We start from the raw sequence: 24384 nt of genomic DNA, 5'->3' as shown, positions 1-24384 counted from the left end.
GAATGTCTGCACTGTTAGGATACACCAGCCTTATTATTTCCATTAGAATCCCGTTTGTAAAACGGATGCGATTTTGTGCTAGCTGCATTCATGGAAGCCCTGTATTCCTTTTTCCAAGACTCATATTTCTAGGTCTTACATGGAGCTGTAGGAATATGAGTACCTGCACTCATGTTGTCATCACAAAAAAAATCGTGGGGCCGCGCCGAAAGCTCTCAGTAAGCCCAGAAAGCAATCTTAAATAACAGGAAATGTTCGTAAATAATAATAAATCATTCGATTTACCTTTATTATCAACATCTAAAAAATAAGGCAGTTTTTGCAAGTGAAAACTTTTTATTTTAAAAATTTTGGACGTTGATTGATGTTAATAAATGTACACGAAGCCTATGCTACTAACTGGATCAGGAATATGAATTCGGAAAAGCCAAGTTACTAGCTGAAATTCAAGAAAATATTTTTTATAACTATGTATGTATTGCTATGAACAAAATCGACTAACTATTGTCAATGCTAAACGTAGCGATCCTTTCTGCTTCAGAATATATATTCATGCATGAGGAACGAGCAAATTCAAAACTTTCTCTCCCTATTTCCCTCTCCTTCGTTAACAGGGTGGCGGCGACAATTTTAAGGTGACGGTCACGCGAGTTCAGAGTCTTTACCTATCTGAAAAATAATGCCTAATGTGCAACAAGAAGTTTTCACTTTAAAAATTTTTCTCCACGTGTTTCCTTTTCTATATTTCCACAGTACATAATTGTAAACACTTCACACTTATAAATGGGTAACTGGCATGAATTTTTTTTTATTTCGCAGGTGGACAGAAAATTTTTCTGAATTCAACAAAGAAAACCACATGTAAATCTGAGGTTTTCTTCGCAAGATATTCAATGATAAATATAACGAATTTTATAGTGTGCCAAAAACTCCCTTCCCCCCCCAAGCCACTGCCGACAAAGCCTCGATGACGTCAAAGGTGCCTGAACATCACACGAAGCAATTGTTGTGATTGTTTGTAATAGTTGCCAGCAGTTGTGAGAGCTTCGTTTGCGAGACGTGTTGATTATTTTCCATTTAAAGATAAATATCCGACGATAGAAGCTCAGAAGCCCTCATATTTTGTATTATTTATAATATTAATATCTGAGTAAGGACATAAAATATAAAACTGGAGCAGTTTAACCAAAAATTTTATAATACCTAAATAACATCGTTGTAGGAGTCTGAGTCACGGCCGTTGGGAGGGGGATACGTTAATTGTAAGTTGATGTTATCGACAGCATATCATTCATTAAAGTATGTAATTAGAATAATTTTGATGTTAACTGATGTGTGCTATGCTTATATATACAATAACCTCATCCATTTATTCATAGGTACCGGAGAATTCGTCGTTTAGGACTTCCTGTTCTTGTATAATTATGAGGTGAATTCCAGTCAATGCAACTTTTGCTTGCTGATTGGAGACATCTAGGAACATTTTTGGTGCCAAAATAGGTAGTGTTATTTTCAACTTGACATATCCCGTTAAGCTACTGCTAATAATCACAGTGCCAGTGGTTGTAATGCACAAAGTTTGACAAAGTTGAAAAATATCAGCCAAGAGTTATCAGTGTTCCATCGTGATTGAATTGTAAAAAGTGCTATTACGCTATCGATAAATTTCTAACAGTAGAATAAACATCGTCAGTGGCGCGTTAACCACTGTTGTTCACCGTAGATATGAATTTTCACAATCAAGCTATTAAAATCAAGACTGTGTGAAGTTGGTTATTCTATTACTTAAACGAATATTAGTGAGAAGTCACTTGAGTGGGCTAATTTAAGGCTTTAAATAAGTGAATAAATTGTTGTTTTCATCATAACGAGCTCTGTTATTGTAAGTTGTACGTGATGAATATGAGAATGGTAGTAACTTCCAGTTTTTGATAGTTGTATTTGCCTATTTCCCACTATATTTTTATTGTATATGCTTGTACATCGTTCATGGATTTACGTATATTAATGAAATAGGTTGTTGCTTGTGTGTGTGGGTTGGCAGCGGAACCAATTCGCGATCTCACATATGGATTGAGTGCAGACTTGCTGTGAATTCGTACCGTGGGACGGATAGGAGTACCTTCTCCGCAAATACGGCGTTGCCAGATTCAACAGCACAGCTCTTAAACTTACGGTCGTTATCCTCCAGTATTACAAGTTTCTTTTACAATTCGATTTGCCGCTGATGTATAGCAATGATTTGTCATAGCAAATTCCATGAGGGTCGTAGAATCAATTTTTGGTGTCATAAAAATAGGCCGGCCTCCTAACACCCCCTGCCACATGCCTTTTAGGCTGCTTGCGGGGTATTATGTAGATGTGGATGAATTTCAGGTGTATTATTCGAATGAGCGGCAGCGTTATCATCCATTTTTCTGATAACTAAAACATACAAAGTGAAACGCTTATACTTCATCATCCCAATGTTACATTATTAATACCCCAAGTAATAATCGTGGCACAGTAGCAATGAGTAGCTAAATAATTCCTCAAAACAAATTTTATAGCATGCGCTCAGCGTATTTCCCAACTCCCTATGGTTGTTTAGGCACCTATGACGTCACGCCTGGCCTCGGCAACGCTCAGATGTCTTCGCACAGTGGTCGGCTCAGAGAAATTTTTCTCAATTTTAAAGTCAATTTTTTAAATTATTTTGATGATGAATGGATAAACAAGATATTTTTGGGAGCTAATATATTCATTTTACTTCTTCAAAACAGTTTTTAGAGCTATCGACGGCCCATGCAAGTTCCCCATTAATTTTATGGCACAACATTCGAATAAGCCACTCAAATTGAACGTATACAAAGAAAATGAATTACCGTATAAGCGCGTGTAAGAGGCGCACCTTTTTTCCCAGAAATTGCAGCCGGAAATGAGGGTGCGCCTCTTACACAAACTTCTTATCTTCCCCCGGTCGCAAGTCTAAGGCGAATTGAGTGGCCTTGGTTTTCAGTGTGAGTCAGTCATCTGTAATCCTAGGCCAAAAACAAGCGGCAGGCAGGGGAGTTTCTCCCTTAGTGACGTATTTTTAAAATGCTACTGTTCGCTTTTCTTGTAAGCATCGCGCCGTCACGTCGGTACCCCAGAGGTGAACATGGAAAAGATCGCGCGGGGGTTTTTCGCTCCGGAGGGCGCGCTTAATTTACTGCCATGAGTGGGCATCCCGCGGCATATATACTGCATATAGTAATCGGTTATCAAACGTAGAGAAACGCGTATTTTTGAATGACATACCTGGTCAATAGTCAATATCTGTCTTGCCGAGTAATTTCCATTACGCTGAGGACCTGATTTTCCAAAAATCATCTTCAGACGCTAATATGAGGATTATTGCAACTGAAAATTATATTGGTGCCAAAACCTGCGCTCTAAAAAATTCGAACGAGTGTATTCATTGTTGGACTAAATTGTGGATGGAAGAAATCAGAAATGCTTACAAGTGAAGAGCGCGGAAGGAGAGGTCCAGGGGAAGGAGCGCGATCCCTCCGTCTTCGAAGCAAGCAACGAAATACGGAGGGTAAGGAGCGCTCTCCCTCCCCTCCGTATTTCAAGCTATGAGCGAAGGAGCACGGGAAGAACACGTCTGAACTTGCATGTGACGTCGTTGCCTTCAAAGCGAAGGGGCGAAGGCGAAGCAATGTGATATACGCAGTTTGCGTTGGCTAAAGTTTCCAGTCCGTCTTGTCTTGTTTGAATGCGCTTATGCTACGCTTGTTTCTTCCGAAATTGTCCTGTTTCGACTATTTTGAATATTAGTAGCCTTATTGTAACTATAAATCTTTGTGTCAAACAAATTAGAGCTTAAAAAACTTAAATTCTGTCAGATATGCGTCGCGTTATTAGATCTCTTTCTTTTTTTGAACCTCGTGCGTGTCATAAAATTATTGAAAGCTATCGAGATATCTTCGGGCTCAGTAGATGACTCACCTAGCATTTGGCCTCCATAAACTGGGGGATCGATCAAGGTCAGTTGGTGAGACGGGGTAGGGATGAAACACGTTTCGATTGTTCCCCTGTAACTTGATGTTTTCCTATTTTCCTGTGGGGTCTCGGAAAGGAAAAAAAAACGGCAGAGGCATTGGCTGATGGAGGGCCGAGTGTGGTTCCGTTAAATCTACGACGTGGTTATTATCCTACGGCGCTGAGATTGCCCCGATTGTTGTCCAAGCTCTTGGGAAGGTTCATGCTATGTGCCTGTCGTGTTTTGCCTTAAAATTTTCCACGGCTGCAGTTCTATTGCAATACTCCTGCGAGAGCATTTAAACAAAATTGTTCGTGAATAGGACAAGCATCGTAGAGCAACGGCTATGCGAAGAGAGGATCGGAACTCTTTCTACTCCCTCTTATGCCGCTATTATCAAAATTTCCTCTTTCAATTAATATTGAAAGAGGAAAGTTCGATAACTGTCGAAATTCCAGGCGTACGTCTGCAACACCGCGCGATAGTATTAAAAAAATGCCGCAAATTTTTTTTCTTCATAGCTCCGATGCTCAAAATAGGGGTGCGCCACTGCACGTGTGCGCCTCTTACACACGCTTATACGGTATATGTATTATACTAACCTTCACTATTCTTGTATCGAGTACACACTCCTGCACGCGTATGGACTGGTGACGGTAATGCAAGTCTAATGGTTTGTACCCCTCCATAAGTACTGTGTATATACAGAATATACACAATTATACATATCTGTAGTAGCCGTGACGGTGAAGTGAGTCCAATGTTTTTTACCCATCTACAAAAGTTCTCGATGCGTCATAAGAAGTTTTCACTTTTACCCATCGACAAAAGTGTATTTACAGAATATACAATTACACATATATTTAGTTGCAGTGATGATGATGTGAGTCCAATGGTTTGTACCCCTCCACAAATACTGTATATATAGCGAATATATTGTGTATATACAGAGTATACATAATTATATGAGTATGTAGTAGCGGTGACGGTGTTGCGAGTCCAATGTCTTTTACCCATCTACAAAAGTGCTCAACGTGCCATAAGGAATTTTCACTTCAAAAATAAAAGTTAAAGTTTGGATTATCCGTGTTTTCCGATTATTTGTACGGTCTCTCCCCATCATTAGCCCGGATAATTGGGAATGTGCTGTATATAACTGGTGATAAATTGTCGAAGCCATTGCTGTTTTAGTTGTGGTCAGGGGACACTATGCTAAATGCCTATACATACATATAAGGCTATTCCAATCATAACTTTGGAAATTTGATCAATCTGTGGTTTTGTCTCACTTCTCTGGGGTCCTTTCCTTCCATTTGCAAACTAGATTTTATAACACGTATGCGTTTTATTGACGTTCATACAGAAACTTCTTCGTTGTGCTTACCAGATAAAAAAGTATGCAAATCTTGCCAGCAGGGGCAAAGTCTTGGCTGAGAGAGGGGAGGAGGTGGAGGGGAAGTCTAGTATGTGGTGCCTTACCTCATTAGGGCCGCGGTGCAGGGTAGCACCCTGGGGGGTGGATTGCATTGCGATGGAAGATATGTCGTAAATGCTTAGAGATATGTCAAAACAAACAGAAATTTGGCCTTAAGGATTTTACACTTACGTTTCACATGGGGTAGCACTTTTTCGGCCCCAAAAAACTCAATTGAGGGTCCTCTATAAGTGGGGCATGGGTTTAGGGGTGTGCAAGACTCGACCACCCGAGAGTCTCGACGGTCGAGACGAGAATTTTATTTCTCGGCATTGTCAGGACGAGACTCGCTGCGGTGAGAGTCTCGCCTGGGTCGAGAGTCTTGACGTGATTCGAGAAGCCTCGCCCCATCAAGATTTCTCAACACCCGTCGAGACTCCCGGCTCCTCGAAAAAAAATAACAAATACTATTTTAGAAATTGAAAATAATTTAACATAAAGATTATTTTAAGACATCCTATATATTTCCAAAACTAAAAATAGTTGTAATATGAAATAGACATTGATAACTTAAGCATATTTTATTATTTAACTAACCAAAATTGACTGGTAACCATGAACCTTAGTTACCATAAATAAACATTGCAAAAAGATATATAAAATTCTATAGAATGAGACTATGATCTCTTCTTTTTTGTTAATTTACAAGTGAATGTTTCTTTTTTATTATATTACTATAATAAGAAACGTTGATGTAACCCTATAGCATGCCTATGTATCAAAATTATATGCTCAATTTCATAGCCCTGATAATGGTTTGTAAATAAACGGAAACGTCGGCAAAATTTTAATTTAAAGACCTACACTCCGAGATTCAAATTTTATGTTAAATATTGAGGTCAGGAAAAAATTTTTTCCAAATCCCTCGTTGGGAACTCTATTAGCATCGTGCACACTCTTTAAAAAATTGGATTCAAAGGGTAAATCATTAAATAAAATATTTTTATTATGTGAATAAATCCATAAAAGTCGCAAGGAATACCTTATTAAACTCTATCATTGACTGATTGTGGTATTCATCGGAAATTCTCGCCTTACCTGGGATTCTCCACCGGTGTTGAGAAATCTCAAGGAGGCGAGACTTCTTGACTCTCGTCAAGACTCTCGACCCAGGTGAGACTCTCGCCGCGCTGAGAGTCTCGTGCCGACAATGTCGAGAAATGAAATTCTTGTCTCGACCGCCAAGACGAGACTCTCGCACAGCACTACATGGTTTATTTTTATTTTATTTTATTTTATTCTCCAACCACCGGATACAGCTCTTATTGGCCATTTTATACCGGGGTGTTCAACAAATGTAACAAGTAAACGTACATAAACAATCATGCCCTGGACCGGGGAAACCTACCCAGGCGGGACTCGAACCCGCGACCTCTTGTTTGGCAGGCGAGAACGTTACCCCGCCGGCATCGAGGGTTGCAGTTATTTTAAAGTAACCAAATTTTAGCATGTGAATATAAACCTCATTTGTACTATTTTGGGACTAGGGAAACATAACTTTTCTCAATTCTGAAAGATAAGGGCCACCCTTGCAGGGGTGCAGCTAGGAATAAAGGCTAGGGGGGGTTACAGGCACAACTAATTCTGGGGTATCTGGGGGTGTAGTATAGTCAGGGTAAGCGGGAGGTGAGGGGGGCTCCACCATATAAAAATAAAGATAAGTGGTTCAAAATGGTGAGTTTTACGGCATTCTGAGAGATATTTTATTAATCCTTACACTATTCTGTAAGTAATATCAATCCAACTAAGTTAAATAGACTTAAAAATTTCTCTAAGCTCTAGGGGGGGTGTTTATCCCCCAAACCCCCCCCCTCGCTGCAACCTAATGCGCGTGCATACGGTGGCTTCATCAATTCATCCACCTAAAAGCATATCAGTTACACTTATTCTCTAGTTTTGCATGTTTTTTTGCTAATTGCCTAAAACCTAAACTCCGCTCAAAAAAGACATGTTGCAGATATTTTAAATATCGAAGACATTTTCTAGGCATCTGATAGACATAGGCGGATCTAGGGGGCACGTGCCCCTCCCCCCAGACCCTTAAAAAAATATGAAAGATTTTTAATACGGTCCCATTATCATGGCGTTCATTTTGTATTACGAGGTAACCTTCTGTCCCCCAGAACGAAATCCTGGATACGGCCTTGCTTGTCCCCCCCCTCCCCCCCCCCCAGAAAGAAATCCTGGATCTGCCCCTGCTAGTAGATATTCAATATATGCTCTAGATATCTAGAAGATATTTTGTGCAATATGGCTGATTATTGTGAACCATTGAGTGGAGGTTATAATATAATATGTGATGCACCTATGATGACAATTTTTTTTGGAAAATTTACTGGTAAGCTGTGGGCCCACTCATAATTATTATTGTAATTAAGTTCTTATAACTATTATTGTAGTTAAAGCTAAATTCAGCAACAGCAGCCTTAAAGCAGAATATTTGAAAGAGAATTTTTAGAGAGGTAGTACATAATAGATTACTTCCCCTAGGGTATGCCCACTGACATACAGGAATTAATGCAGTCCAAATAAAAAAGGAAACATCTTACGACCATGGAATTTCATATAGAAAATTAGCCAATAGTCTAGTTTCATTGAATTGCCAATTTTTGTAGGATCTTCACCAAACTTAGTATTATTATCATTGTAGTATTCTAACTATTATGGCAGATCTCCATGGAGTACTAAAGAAGTAATCTGGGAGCCTCCCTTTCTGTCCAGCACTGCCCTCTTCAAATCACTTCACCTACTCCCTTTTAATCTAACTAAATATCCTATTCTCTTCCTTCCCCTCCATCGTTTACCTTACAGTCCGCCATCTAACGCCATTTTCAACATCCCCTTCCCGCTAAGCACTAACTCCATCCAAACCTTCTGTCTCCTCCGGATCTCATCTAAAAGCTGCCTCTCCTCGCCCACCATGTCCAGCAGTTCGTCATATCTCCTCCTTTCTGTCCATTTCACCTTAATAATGCTCCATTCTTCTCCATAACCACATCTTGAATGCCTCGAGTCTTCTCTCATCCTCCTTCCTAAGTGTCCACGTTTCTGCACTGTAAAGCACTACACTCCAGATCAGACTCATAACTAACCTTTACTTAAAATTCTGACATAGCGAACCTCTCAGAAGCTCCTTCCTGTTCATGAACGCATCCTTTGCTAATGCAATTCGCCTCCTGATGTCCTTACGATTGTGTCCGTTTTCCTCTAATATACTGCCTAAATAGTTGAATTGCTTTAACTGCTCTAGTTTTTCCCCACCCACCATTATCTTGAATCTTACATTCCTCGCTCGTAATGCTTAACAAAACTGCATTACTTTGGTCTTCTTGTGATTAATCCTCATCCCATACTCCTCGCACCGCTTATCTAACACATCCATTAGAGCCTGCAGTCCCCTCACGCACGGGCTAATGAGTGCCTGATCACTAATGAACCTTACCGACATCATTCCTCCTACTTTCACTCCAGCTTCCAACTCGTCCCACGCTTCTCTTACCATCTCCTCAGCGTATATGTTGAAAAGTAGTGGCGATAGAGGACAACCTTGTCTCATTTCTCGGCAAATGCTTGCCCACCCATATTCTCCATCCGCTACCCTCACTTGCGAGGTCTGGGCCATATACAGATTACGAATCAGTCACCTGTCCCTACTATCTATACCTATTCTCTTGAGAATTAACCTCACCCAGTTGACCTTATCAAATATTTTTTCAAAATCCACAAAACAGATGTACACGTCCTGGTCATATGTATTATAGATTTCTCTCCACAAGAGACCTCATCATTGCTATTGCATAACCAGTTGACTTCCCTTTTCTAAAACCGAACGGATCTTCACCCAAATACTCGTTTGCCCTCACCTCCATTCTCTTGTTCAGTATCCTCAGTGCCACTTTTGCTGCTTGCGATATTAGGCTAATAGTCCTATAATCTCCAAATTCCACAGCTTTCTTCTTTTTTGGCAAGAGAATTAGGACCTTCTTCACCAAATCCTCCAGCCAGTATTCTTCCTCATAGATCGTGCATACTATTTCGATAAACCTTTTCTTACTCTCCCTCCCTAAATTCTTCAGGAGCTCACACGGGATATAGTCCACGCCCACTGATTTCCTAGTTTTCATATCACCAAGTGCTCTCTCTATTTCTGAGTCTAAGATACCCAGCTCAAGCCCCTATTCCTTCTGTCGTGCAGATCCTCCATGTATTCCCTCCATCTACTCTGTACGACTTCTCACTTTGTTAGCATTCTCCCATCTTTTGCCGTAATTTTAGGCACGGGTAGTCCTCTTTTGCTGCTTGATAGCGACTTAATTTTGGCATACTTCTCCATCCTTCTGGAACTCTTCCCTTTCCTCACTCTTCCTTTTCCACCAAACATCCCTTGCCCTCTTAGTTTCACGTCATAATCATTTATTTAGCTCCCTATATGTACATTGTTATGCTCTGCTCTGTGTCCAAGTTCTTCCACTTCCTTCTCTCTTCCATTTCTTTACTATTTCCACTGTAACCCAGGGCTTCTTCATCCTTCTACTGTCAACAGAGCCAATTGACTTCTCCTCTGCTTTGACTATTTCCATTTTAATACTATCCCACCCTTCCTGTACAGTGTGTGTACTTCCACTCTCCTGTATACTAATGTCCACCAGTTCCTGATATTCTCTCCTCATAGTTCCCTTCAGTTTTTCTACATTCTATTTCCTCGTCTTCTAACTTTCATAAGTCTTTAATTCTTACGTTTCATGAGCACTAATTTGTCCAGGGAAGCTGCATGAATTTTTCACACTATTCCTAAACCTCTGTCTTACCATAATGTAGTCTATCTGATATCTCCCCCGCCCTCTGGACTTTTCCATGTGTACCTTCACCCTCTATGATGATTGAACCACAGGTTTGTGATAAATAATAGGGTGGTTTCTTATTTTTTTAATGGTCTAAATGAAAGTTCATTACTCCTGGAGTACATATTTCACGCTTTTAGATTAAAATGATGATTTCTATTTTTCACGATCAAATGAAAAGTGAAAATTTTTAAGCGCGCGAAAACATGATGGCTAAGTATGAATGCTGGGAAAAGCCCGTTTGACATCATTCTGACGTTTGACATCTGCTGCTGTGTGTGGCCACCTTAGTGCGAGGCTAAGAGCACCGATAGGATGTAGGCTGCTAGAAGGTACATAGCGCAGTAGTACCCTGCTAGCAGGTAGTGCTTGGCTTAAATAAGGATTACTAATACCCTATCAAACAAAGGTAACTTTTGACCATTGGCAATTTTAATAGGTGATTATTAAGAAATGTTTCCCTGAGCTCTGTGCCACATGCATGCATTGGTAATCTCAGACGATGTAAAACTCCTGACTACTCGTGTAGCTTCTAGGTCCCTGTGACGTCAAGTGGAGTGGCATCGCATGGGCACCAATCTTGCCTTTTTCAAATGAGGTTAAGACTGACCGTTAACATTTGTCTAAACTGGGATTTCTGAAACCAAATAATTTGTATATTATGAATACACTAATGGTGGGTAACGAATTACAATCAATGCCTTTGGTTTTTTTGATGAAGAAAACTACCCAATTTGTTTAATAATTTGTTCCTTAGTATATATAACTTATTCCACACTCTAAACAATCTTAGGGGAGCAGTGGTGCAGTGAGGGGGGTTTTAGGGGATAAAACCCCCCCCAGAGCTCAGCGAAATTTTTAAGGTTAATCCATTTTACTTAATTACGTAATTGGATTGATATTACTAATAGAATAGTGTAAGGATGAATAAAATATCCCTCGGCTATGACAGCCGTAAAAGTCACCATTTTGAACCATTTAAAACTCTACCTCGCACCTACCGCTTGGGTATACCTCCTACCTGCAGGTGGGTATACCCGTGGCCACCTTTAATACCATGTGTTAAAGGAAGCCATGGTATTCCACACACCCACTATATTTGTTGCACCTAAACCTCCCAGCATTAATTCCTAGTTACGCCCCTGTAGGGAAGGGCGAAAGCACTTTAAAGTACAATTGAAAATTGACTAATACACCGCAAGGGTGTACCCAGGATCAAAACTAGGGGGGGCAAGCCATGGTTGTTCAAGTTGTAGGTTAGATTTAAGTAGGGCCGGCCCTAGCAGGTGCGGGGCTAGGGGCGAACCTTCAGTGCGGGGCCCTTCACTTAAAATATTAAACTCTATACCCCATCTACAAACTCGAGCATATTGAATCCCTGCCACTCTCTGGCTAAGTATGTGTTCCCCTCCCAAATTCAGACTTCGTAATCACGCCGTTATGATACCTTGATTCCAAACTATCGTATATTTTAATTTTTTTTCACGAACGCGGGGCCCCCCAAAGCGCGGGGCCTGGGGCGGTCGCCCCGCCCTAAGGCCGGCCCTGGATTTAAGCATGGAAAAGGTGAATGAAATCAACATTTTAAGGAAACTCTAACGGCTCTTTATTATTTTTTAAAATTATTTGCTTGAAAAAATTATTATTTTCCTTAAAGACATTAGCGATTTTTGCTTCTAGGGGGAAGGGGGGCAGCTGCCCAAGTAATACAGTACTTATTACTGGATGGGTAATTTTTATGCAGCAGCAGTCACCATGGACGAGAAAAGACAATCGAAAACTTGCCAGATTTTGGGGAGGTGCGCTGGCTTTGGATTGAATTGGTTGCGTAAGTGGCAGACGTTAACAAAGGGAACCACCATTTTTCGCTCGTTTATATTGACGATTAATGTAAATTTACTTAAGTATGTATCATAATTGGGTGTGTTGTATTTATTTCGGTATTTACGCGAACCGTCAATCTTTTTCCATGGAAATAGAATATTTATTAGAATTATAATTGGCACTATGCCAAGAAAATTGAGACATTTGTCTTACTCATCAATTCTTGGCCTTAACCACGGCCTTAACCTCTGGATAATTTGTTCGCTCCCCTCTTCAAAACTTTTACCGCCCATGAGGAACAACTGACGTACGAAATATCGCATGTCGCCGGTACCGGGGTCCACCGGGTCGAGGCAACGAATGCGTTGTAAACAGGACTGCCTGATGAACAGTTTTAAGTCATTTTTGATTAACGATTTATATTAGGACTGATTGAGTTTTTTTGTATTTTTTATGATTAATCTTGGAAGGTAGTATTGCAGTATTTTCGCATATGTACGCAGACAGTGAAATTGCAACATAATGCTGAGGTTAAAATTTTACGTCCGCAGCACAAGGTTTTTTGTGCTGCCTTTGCTGTTGCTTCCTTTGTGGTTTAGTGGGTCTCATGGATTGTTTGAATTAATAACCAGTGCTGTTAGCAGAGGATTTCAATCCATAGGAAGTTTATATTGTAAGGGTGTTACTTGCTGTGACTTTCATTTGAATGATGATGGTAAGTTTATTTTTACACAGATATTTTGTCTAATTCCATATTCATAGATGTTTTTTCTCGATTTTCTATTTATTTTTCCTGTCCTAACTTCTGGGGAAGACCTCAAAATAACGCATTACCTTCAGAGTCCTTTTTTGTCTTTATCATTACCTTAAGTAAAACTTTTGGAACCAAGAATCACTTTTTCTCATCGTTTCTTGGTCGCGATTGAATGCCATTCATATTTGTTAATCTTACTTTGGAATGGCCGCGCGGAACTCGACAATAGTGATCCCATTACGATTGAGATCAATGTGTTTGATGTTCTGGATAGTTAACGCAAGATCTCCATGATATTACCTTGATTGATCTTGGAATCGTATTTTTGTCTAGTATTTGGATGAATTCAGTTGCTGTTCATTTCAATTATCGATCATGGAAAGTGATTGTATGCTCATAGGGTTGAAACATTCATCCGGTTAGACGTGATGGTCGTTATGCCCATAATAATACTTTGTTAAACTCTCATTTGTGAAGGTAGGTGCATTCCCTATGTTAGATAAGAGGTTATCATGACATAATGCCCATATAGATTTGAATCCCTTTTTTCCCTTTATTGGTGAGTTGGTACTGATCCTTGTAGAGAAGGAGCTCTTGCAGCTGCCAAAATTATTTAGATTTTTATAATTTCAATGTAAACATTGTATTTAAGCATCACATTTATAGTATTGCGTCCCAGTAATTGTTTTTATTTATTTTTAGTTGAGGATCGTCTGAATATTCTACTGAGAACGAAGCTATATGGACAGCACATTGCCAAGTCACTTGTTCTTGAGGCAGTTTCAAGTCATCGTCGTCACAAGCCTCAGAAAGCTCTTGGGATGGGATTGCATGGATGGACAGGCACTGGGAAAAATTATGTCAGTCAGATGATTGCAGAAAGCCTTTATAAGGAAGGAATGCATTCTCCATTAGTGCATGTTTATGCTGGCCGAGCTACTTTTCCTATCGATGCAGAAGTAGATCAGTACAAGGTAAATACAAAAACTAATGTGCACATGCAGCTACTCGCACATCAGTGACGTAGCCAGGGGGGGGTCCAGACCCCCCCCCAAAAATATACAAACACAATTATTTTCTTCATAAAAGGAAACAAAATATTGAAAAATCAGGAATTTACAAAATAGTTCTTTAATAAATGAAGTTTTTTCGATTATGAAAAGTGTTAAAATTAGTTAAAAACCCATTACTTAGTACTCTGTTTTTCAAAAAATTTCCCCCCTGGTTTTGAACCCCCCTCCCCCCGAACGAAATTCCTGGCTATGCTATTGTCGTACATCCCTAGTATATTAAGATGATGTGACATATTTGAATTTCTATCGTTGGAATTTGGACTGAGAATAGAATTTCATCTGACGAAACACATTTTCTAGTAGATCAATAGTGGTGGCACAAACCTTGTTGTGATGCTTTTTCCCCATATTGTACATACTACTACGTATTACTTCCAAATTCTTATCTTTCATGAATGAATGGTATGAGGAATTGGGTGGGTTGAAAAATACGTAGATATTTGTTTAAATATTCCATTAGGAAAACTTGCATTTTGTAGTTGGAGGTAAAAGGCATTAAAAAGATAAAAATAATTTAATCTCTTCTACTTGCTTCATTGTTGAATTTAATAAAGGTTTTCAAAAATAAAAATTTTCTAAATTTTTAAGGTACATAAGTACTTAAAGAGGTCGATGTTAATCCGACTTCAATTATCTCAAGTTTTTGATGCAGTAATATGTAATAAGAAAATATGTTCTAAGGGTTCCAAGGAATTTTCTGCTGGTATTTCTTGTCAATAAAGGACATATTCAGGATATTGGCCATTGGTAGGGTTATAAAAGCAAGGCAAACCACTCTAAGATGGTTATAAGAAATACATACATATTTTGCTCCAAATGTTAAACTTTGAAGTTCTAGTTGTATTCAGATTATAAATTGGAATAGAGTATCATGTATTCTGACCCAGTCTTGTGGAGAGTGAGTTATATGAAAAAAACCAATTCATGCTCATATGCATGTTATCAACACTACACATATAATATAAAAAAATATTGCTTAAAACAAAGACACTGAAAGGAACTGTCTGATCAGTGAAAAGAATATGTACTGTGAGAAAATATGGCAAATATGAGAATAAAATGGCAAAAAATATTGCAACACCAAGAATTGAACAGCTTAACTATTGTTGAGAATGTATGAGGTCAAGAGTGCCATATAAAGTGGACTTTTAATTAGTGAAACTAGGTTATTATGGGTATGGGAAGGAAAACTATGAAGTTTTATTCCTTGCAATACCATGGAAAAACTCCTTAATGCCACTACCTTGGTGGTTTTGTTCTTTTTCACTGCTTTTTTAAAAAGATGTTTGTTGTTTCAAGGTATCCATTAGTGTATTTAATGAAATTTTAAATCGTTGATTTTTTGCAATAGTTTTTTCATTATTTCCATAATAATGAGTATCTATTTATAGTTGTTAATAATAAATTGATATATTTTGTAGAAGGATCTTCTTGGGTGGATCAGCAGAAATGTGTCTCGGTGTGGTCAATCATTATTTATCTTTGATGAGGCCGACAAGATGCCAGCAACACTGCTTGATGTTGTGAAACCATTTTTGGATTATCATGCAGTGATAGGTGGCATTGATTACAGGTTTGCTTGCTTTACATATTCAAAAGCTAAAATAGGAGTACAGTGGAACCCCGATCTATCGTTCCCGCATTGATCGTTTTCCCGCATTCATCGTTCGCCGTTCCTGGTCCCAAATAAAGTTCCATAAAGACAATGTATTTTTTTCCTGCATCCATCGTTCCCCGAAGTATCGTTTTCCTTCATTGATCGTTTGAAGATTGCGGTCCCGTCGTATAATTTTCCCACATCCATCGTTTAACGAAAATGAGACGAAGTGTTTACAACATGTTATTTGTGGCTAATAACGACAGATACATAGTTTGAATCGTCCCCAGGAGATTGAAATGCTATAGGGAGAAGCTGAGTTCCATGGGATAGTTACATTACCTAGCGCATTTCTCAAGATCCACTATCCCCCTCCATTCAGCACTCTCCTCCCCCTCTCTGAAGCTTTCCTCTTCTCCAAAAAAAAAAAAACAAAAAGGTCCCAGCTCGTGCAGGTATTGTATTACGAAGACCTTACAATTAGCTTCGAAAAAAAATATCAAGTTGCACAAGAACAATAGAATCGTGTTTCACGCCTCTCCGATTCTCGCCCATTGAATTTTTTCAGCATATGAATCACCTATTAGCCCAAAAGGTGTCTAGCAATGAATTTTTGGCAATTGGTATTATGCTTTTATTAGATTGAAATATTAGTAATGTGCACGTAATTCCAAAAAGAATAACACTAAACACGGCGCATTTCTAACGGTATTTAAGCATTTAAATGGTTGGAACAATACGATGGTAATTTCTGGCGAATCTTGACATCCTCGCACTGATTGTGAGCTTCTCGGCAGTTGATGCTGCATTTTTTTTCGAAAACAGGCTTCAGGTTACAATTTACGAATTATGCTACAAGTCTCACTTGTCAGAGTTGCTAACAAAGCGATGTCTTCTCATGATATTTTGTTTCTCCCTACTGGCAATCTGAATTAATATGCTCATCTAGAGCTACGCTACTTATTGTTAGAATTGAGTGGGTAAGTTGCCTTCTCTATAGGAAAAAACTATCATTGCGCAGTCATATGGTCATACTTCACCAGGGACGCCGACTTACAAAAAATATTGGGGCGGGGGGGCAAACCGGGGATCTTTCCCCGGGAAATTTTATAAGTAGTGAGTTTTAAGTTTTTGAAGCATTTTAGAAGAGTCATATGATCAACATTAGAACACTGAGAACTCGAATCTCGATATCTGGACACTCCGGGGAAAATCGGCAAGCCTGACACCCATAACAAATTAATGAGGGGGCTCGGGCCCCCTCAAGCCCCATGAAGTCGGCGCCACTGTATTTCACCCTCTGCAATAAGCTCTGCTTACGCTGTAAGTGATGCCATTAGTGTCGAACTTCTCCGTGGTTGCGTACGAGTGGTGCCGTACTTTCCAGGGTGAGTTGACTTATAACCAGCGAGTGTTTTCCGTGTGGGTTCAATCAAGTCCGGTTTCATTTTTAATAGTTTTATTTTTATTCGCCTTCAGACCATGGCCCTTCCAAAGAAACAAGAGAAAACTTAAAAGGAAGGACTGAAATTAATTGCAGATGAAGAAAAGAATCCGGGCTAGAAGCGCGTGAATATTGCAGAGCGCCTCGGGTTGTCCGCTAGCACATGACGGCAGGGGTGGGGGTAGAGCGAGATACTTGGTGAAAACAAGAAGTGGGATGAAGCCAAGGATCAGGTGGGCGTGCCACTGACGATTAACGCAACATTGTTAACGCTTTACTCGTTGCCTCAATCATATTATAAATTTAATTGTTAGAAAGGAACATTTCAAATAATAAACTATTTTTGGCCTTTTTCATCCATCTCGCAGCCAATCACTGCGTCGGCGAAAGCGGTTTTTTTTAGACATAACATGCACATTGCTCTCGTAAATACGTGTACTTGAAATGGCATTTGATGGATAAGAATTTTTAAATCAGACAAATCCATGTTAGCAGTGGAAATTTCGAGTGCAGAACAAACGTTTTTTAGCAAGGTGGCGTGTTCCTTTTGGATATTTGAAAGAGATATAAGTCGAATCAACAATATGACCTACGTGTTTCAATAAAGTAATAATATTCCTGTAATCAGCTAAAATCATGTTTGAATCCATTTATGAATATCATAATTCGCAAAAATCCATAGTTTCCTGGGACATAGGCAACCTAGCCAAACATTCCCGCATTCATCGTTTTTTTCATCCATCCCCCTGAAAAACGATAGATCGAGGTTCCACTGTACTTAAATATTATTTTTGCATGAGTTCAAGTATGTAAACCTCCAGATTTGTAATTTTTATCCATTATCATGTCAGTAAAATGAATTAACATGGTATGTATAGAAGAAAACAGAGTGCAGATAAAATTGAATGTGAATTCCATTTATTGTTGAAAATAAAATGCTATCTCACAATTAAAATATCAAGTCTGGGTGAAAGAATCGGATAAAGAGTCGGGGTTTTGGGAGGAGTAAGGCACTCTTTGGGGTACATTGAAGAAGATTTAAAAAATCTTGAGCCTGCTTCGCATAGTATGCTGTGAAAATAATGTGATTGAAACTGCTATTACTGATCTTATCTTTTGCCTGCCTTTGTGAAAAGGCTTTGGGATTCAATTCATTATTAATGCAAAGCTTTAAGATAAGAATTTACTGCATTAACTGCTCCATGCTATATTCTGTGCGTGTCTGTATCATAGTGAAAACTCTTCAATTTTCATCAACTCTTCATTTGATGAATGCAAAATGATTGTATTGTAGTTTATGTAAAAAATTATTATGGAATAAATAAGTAACTATTTATATCTCATGAGGTTCATAATATGGTGTGTCATTATGTAAAGTAATATCTGGCTTTTGTATTTTAGGCATGCCATCTTTTTATTTCTCTCCAATTCTGGTGGATCTCCAATCGGAACTAGGATGCTCGAATTACACGAGGAGGGAATCCTAAGGGATGACATGAAATTTGAAGATTTTCATGGTGCAATTGCTTCTAGTTTATTTAATCAACATGGTATGTTACTTCGATGACTACTCATTTTCGTATGATGTTGCAAATGGAATGGTAACGGAAGGAGGGTTTCCATTAATGCTATGAATGAAAACTGTCCTCTTCAAGGTTATTTAGTGTATATCATAATCATTGTTTAATGATTTTTACCGTGTTCTTGTGAATTATACATAAAAAAATAGTCATGCATAGTTTATGTGCAAATACTCTGAAACTCCTTAAAACCAATATGAACTACACCCATGTCTCGTATAGCGCAAGGGATGCGTTCCTTGGGGTCTTTGCGCTATACGAATTTGCGTTATACGAGAGCGTTTTAACATAGGGAAGATAGGGATGCGTTCCTGGTAGCATAGGTCTTGGGTATTGAATTTCCTCTAAAACATCTATATTCCCATAAAAAGCCTTAGAAAACATTATTTCTATAAATATTTATAGTTTAAAACATCTTTAAAGATAGTATTCACGCATTCAAAGACTTTTATTCACGTTAAAAAAAATTCTTACGTGCTTTCGAAATTCCATCCTGTCGTGCGGGTGGGCTAACATCTGCTATCTCAGGGGATCGTAATGCGTTGCCGGCAGTTGATGATTTTTCAAACTAGTCTAAAAACAACTATGTGTCACCCAGGCCCTTTTGTTGCTCATCGAAATGACAGGAAAATACTACTTTAAATGCCATTTCATAGCTAGCGGAGTTTATGAATGATAAATCATTTTAATTTGAAGTCCTCCGAGTCATTAGCAGCTACGTGAAACAGTCTTTAAATGCCTTGAAACCTGACCCAGGTTTTCCTTCCCTGAAAATGAATGAACGAGAATGCATTCTTTTCCAAAAGAATATCGTCTCATCAACACTAAAAACTAGTTGAGGGGGAAAGGAGCCACTTTCAATAACAGCTTGGAGTTCATCAGAAAATGTTGTGGTGGCTGCGCTATCAACACTTGCAGATTCACCTGATATCGCCGCACTGAAAATACCTGCTTGCCGTTTAAATTCTGGAACCAACCGGAGCTTTCACTTAATGTCTCGGAGCGATTACCACTCTCGTCTTTTTGTACTGATTCACCATGAACTTTCCGTACGTGTAGACCGCTTGGTTGAAGTTGGTGCGGCTGAGGTCACTGATATTTTAGCTTCGTCTTTATTCAGAATAAGGCATCGTGAGTTTAAACTTCCGCGTAATATCGCTTTGACGCTCTCCATTTTCAAAGCAATTAACCTCTCTCAAGTCCTCTTCTAGGTTAATGGTTTTTCCTGATAAATTCTTGACTTTTCTACACGCATCCCTATTTTTTGCCATATTTTCTTGGTTTTTACTCTGTATGGCTCTATCTAAATCACCTTCTTCTGCTGAACTGTATTCCTGAGACGCAGAAGGGCTATGACTGCGGGGAGGGAACGAAGCCATTGTGTTTAAGACTATAGCGGACCCTTTTATGTGTTGATGCTATTCATGCGCAACTCGGTCACCGCTTCATTTCTCCCCCGTGAATACCGATGACCTTGAAGGCTTCAGCGTAGACTCTCTACCTGGAAGTCAATCGCCCGGTAACCTACGACGGCAAAAATACGTCTCAAACCGTATTGCTGAAAAAAAACTCATTTCCACTAGCCCCACGCTTAATTAACGATCTAAATTATTTATTATCATTCTGTTAAGGAGACGAGATAAATCTTCGGTAGGCCGGCTATCTAGACCCAATGACGAGTAATACTTTTGGCAATTGCGCAGCAATGAATTTCGATTAATATATAAACAAAAAAGAAGATTTGAGGCAAGAAATAATATTAATATGCGTATATTGATAGAAATTTCGTGTGTACTTAGCGCAAGTTCACGTTTTATCACGAGAGCGTTTAAGATTTTTGATTAGGCTACACTGCGTTGCAATGTTTCCCCGAGGAACGAATTTGCGCTATATCGAAATTGCGCTAATCGAAATTGCGCTATACGAGACATGGGTGTACCTGAAAATCACTCTAAATGTTTCCATGTAGCTTCCGTGAAAGCTCTAGGTTCTCACTAGGTAAACCTACACAAGACCTGTCTAATATTGGGAAATGCAAATAATAAGAGGATTAGAAGGATGCAAAAAGGACTTTATGAAGGAGATGGGCAAAGGGTGAGCTTTCTTGAGAGCCCGGATACTCTCGGAAGCCTTTGCTAATGGGGTAGGGGTAGTACCGAGAGAAAGAAGAGAAGCAAACGTAACGTTGATTAATGTAAATAGCCACCCTAGTTTGTCACTGAAAATGAATGAGTCATGGGTGGCCGTAGGTATTTTACTGCCACAATCTACCTTTTCATTTGGAAGGTATTGAGGACATTCCTTTCACAGAATCCCATGACATTGTCAGCTACCAAGCTGAATAAAGCACCGTTGGCGAAAGGCATACTTAAAGACATACAAGGAGAACGCGTGAGGTTTGGCAACACTGCTCCACGAGCAGATTCATGATGTTAACTCGACAAAGGTCTGAGAGCATCTGACTGAGGCCACGTCTGCTGTTTGCTGAATGGCAAAGGGAAAGTCACTTGTCGAGAAACTTTCCTTCTCCTCACCCTCACTTGCTTTAGCCATACCAGCTCACCTGCAAAGATAAAATGAACAGAGTATAGACCATCTCTAGGGGCATCAGATTTTTCAATGAATTCCACCTTGAAAATGTTATAGCGGAAGGAAAATTCATGCTTATTAGCAGTGATGTAGTATAGGAGTTCCTTTGTGTTGACTTGGGTGTATCTTATTTGAGCCAAAGGTTTCTTCTTCACTTAGTGATTTGCTCTCTCATCTCAATTTTTTTCTTTGCTCTTATGTAGGTATTCAAGGAGACATGAAATTTTATTTTAATTGGAAGCCTGTGACCCTGTGCATGGCCCACTGATAGTCACCTTTAAATGGGATTTTTAATGCAAAATTGGGCATGATAGGATTTTTTTCAATGGGAGACTGAGAGTGTAATGGATTTTTACGTGGTTTTTGTGAAAATATGATGGATGGTATTCACTGTGAATACTGGGGTCATTCACACATACTCGAAATCGTATTTCATATGAAGAATTTGGTAGATGTTAGGGAAAGATGAATTAATACAAACAAATTAATCTTCCTCATGCAGCCCTTGTCTTGTAAGTTTTAAATGAAAAGAAAACTTGAAAGTTGATGCTCAGTTACGTCAGTAGAGTTCTGGTTCATATACTTGTTCAGGAGAACCACTCATCACGAGAACATTAATGTAGGCAAATAATTAAATATTTTTTTCATACTACTGAAGTTCCCGTTATTTTCTGAACACACTTTGTGTGTCTATATACTTCCAATGTATTTACTCTCTTATTAAAAATGTCTTTTAATTTTGAAAATATGAAAATTTTTCATGAACAAAATAGGCAGCTTCTAAAGTAACCATAGCTAAAAATTACCGAAATCCAGAAAAATAAAGTCAACATTAAGGGCATGTAAACAGATTGGGCTATATTTTCATATTTTGAAATTTTTGAAGTTTGCATGCAACACACATCAGCAAAGCCTTGTAGTAACTTTTGACTGTTCTAGTTAGAATTATATATCAGTATTTGACTGTTGTAGTTAGAATTATATACCAGTAGCATGGACTGTAACTGTAATTTAATGCTGAAAGACGTCATACATTTACTTTAGTTAATAAATATTGGCTAATTTTTATTTCTTTATTATAGTTACATATTAATAAGAACCAGTCTTAATTCGCTGTCTTCACTGGAGCTTGTTAGTTTAATGATGGAGCTATGTTATCCTCTATTAATTAAATGCTAATATGTTTAGTTGATGTTTATATAAACAATAATAATGAGTTATTTAAGTTTTGAATCAATTTAGTTTCTGACTGTTACCCCTGGAATATGCACAGTCCATTAATATAGTTATTATATATAAAATGTTTTGGAAAATATGAAATGCACGTGGCACGTAATATAAATAGTTCAAGTCAATATCGATAAACACCGAGACACACAAAAGAAACACTCACATTGAATAAATAAACTCGAAGCTATTGAAGCACTTTAGGCTTCTTCCTCAGCTGAAGTATGAATGGTGAGGAAAGGAGAGGGTTGGAAAAGGGAAAAGAGGGGTAAGGGGAGAGGTGTATGGGGAGGGGGAGTTAGGAATAGAAGTTAGGATGCGACGTTCAGACCCGGAAAGCTATTGGCTTGAAAGTGCCAAATGCAAGCCAATTCGAGGGTGTGGAGGTTGAGGGCGGAGTCGGTGGGAGGGAGGGAGGCAATAATGGATACTTTGTAGCATTGATTGAAAATGGAATCATGTGAAAGACAATGTGTAGGAACTGGTAGAGAGGAGTGGGGGGACGATGGACAACAGGAGGCGCGATGGTTGTTAATTCTGAGATTGAGAGGGGTAGTGCATTGGCCAATATAGAAAGCAGGGCAGAAATTACAATGAAGAAGGTAAATGATGTTGGTGGAAGTACAAGTAGTGGAGGGGAAAATCGGTAGGCATTTAAGCTTGGGGAGAAAAGAGGCAGGGGGTGGAGAGAATATCTTGCAGGTTTTACACCTGGGACGATTGCAAGGTGAGGGTGTGGAGATAGTGACTGACTGCGACTTTTGGAGAGGGCGGGTGGCTTTAAATATGGTGTTTAAATTCGGTGGTCTCTTAAATGTTATCCGAGGAGTGGAAGGGAAAATCTGAGAGGTGGACTTGTGTTTGGAAAGGATGGGGTACAAGTCCTTCAATATGTTTTGTAGCAAATGAGCACCAGGAAAGTAGGTTGTGAGCAGAGAAGGAGAGCAATGTTTGTCTACGCGGGGTTTATTGTGAATAGCCGGTTTTTTTCTTATTTTGTTCATCAAGAGTTTTTCGGGGTAGCCGCAGTGAAGAAGAGAGGTGTGGAGTTTGGAGAGGAATTTTTGAAGGTCTTCGGGGTTATTACAGATTCTGTGTCCCCGGACAGAGAGGGAATAAGGGATGGAACGTTTGGTGTGTGGTGGATGGCAACTGCTGTAGTGAAGGTATTGTTGTTTGTTAGTAGCTTTGATGTGAACCGATGTTTTGAATTTGTTATTATCTAAAAGGTGTATGTCCACATATAAGAAGTTGATATTGGTTTTGGAGATGGAAGAGGTGAAAGAGACTGAGGCAGAAGCGTTAAGTGAAGAAACAAAGGTATTGAGAGAGTCGATGTCATGAGGCCAGAGAATGAAAATGTCATCAATGTATCTGAGCCAAAGAAGAGGTTTTAGAGCGTAATTGGTGAGGAAATTTTCTTCAAACAGGCCAAGGAAAAGATTTGCATATTTATTTATTCAATGTTATTATATATAAAATGTATATTATGTATTACTGTAGTTATTGCACGAAGATAATGAGCTCTTATTTTAAAGGTAGATTTATGTTAACTTAGAGACAAAATAATACCCAGAGTATACAGTCTACAGCAGGGTGGGCCATAGAATAACTGTACTTGGTCTTGCAGATCAGGTGTGAGATCCGAAATTGTTTAAAAATTGGATAATGTTAACCACCAACACTGGAGTCAAAAAATTTGATTTTTTTAATTTTTAAATCTTTGATGTAAGAGGGAGTTAAGAGTAGGATGGAGTTGCAAGTGTTGTTACCAAATCTTAGTTCTGAGTAGTCAATGCGCACGTAGCAAAGAGCTGTATATGCATAATAATAATAATGTATGTATGTGAAGTTGAGATTTGAACTGTTGTAATGTCAAATTTAAGTGTATGAATCAAAATCAACATTTTAAAGAAAGTAGGTATAACCATGAGTAAGGTGTCATCATTTAAATTATTTTCTTCCTTCGGATCAT

The 24384-nt window shown here is 38.8% G+C and overlaps 1 protein-coding gene across 3 annotated transcripts in view; it reads left to right on the top strand.

Moving 5' to 3' along the window:
- Positions 1-12460: 12460 nt before the first annotated feature.
- LOC124155509 (torsin-1A-like) overlaps positions 12461-24384 on the top strand; it is a 16374-nt gene continuing 4450 nt past the window's right edge. Inside the window, exons 1-4 of one of the 3 annotated variants that reach the window (XM_046529383.1) lie at positions 12461-12860; positions 13602-13873; positions 15394-15545; positions 18415-18563. In XM_046529383.1, coding sequence (XP_046385339.1) covers positions 12668-12860; positions 13602-13873; positions 15394-15545; positions 18415-18563 — 766 coding nt within the window. In that variant the 5' untranslated portion in view covers positions 12461-12667. Of the gene's footprint in view, positions 12861-13280; positions 13377-13601; positions 13874-15393; positions 15546-18414; positions 18564-24384 lie in introns of those variants that run through there. The other 2 variants (XM_046529384.1, XM_046529385.1) reach the window with 2 other exon arrangements.

Source organism: Ischnura elegans, chromosome 3, assembly GCF_921293095.1.
Source record: "Ischnura elegans chromosome 3, ioIscEleg1.1, whole genome shotgun sequence".
Lineage (NCBI taxonomy): Eukaryota > Metazoa > Arthropoda > Insecta > Odonata > Coenagrionidae > Ischnura > Ischnura elegans.
The sequence above is the reverse complement of the archived record's forward strand: the minus strand, read 5'-3'. Positions and strand labels throughout refer to the sequence as shown.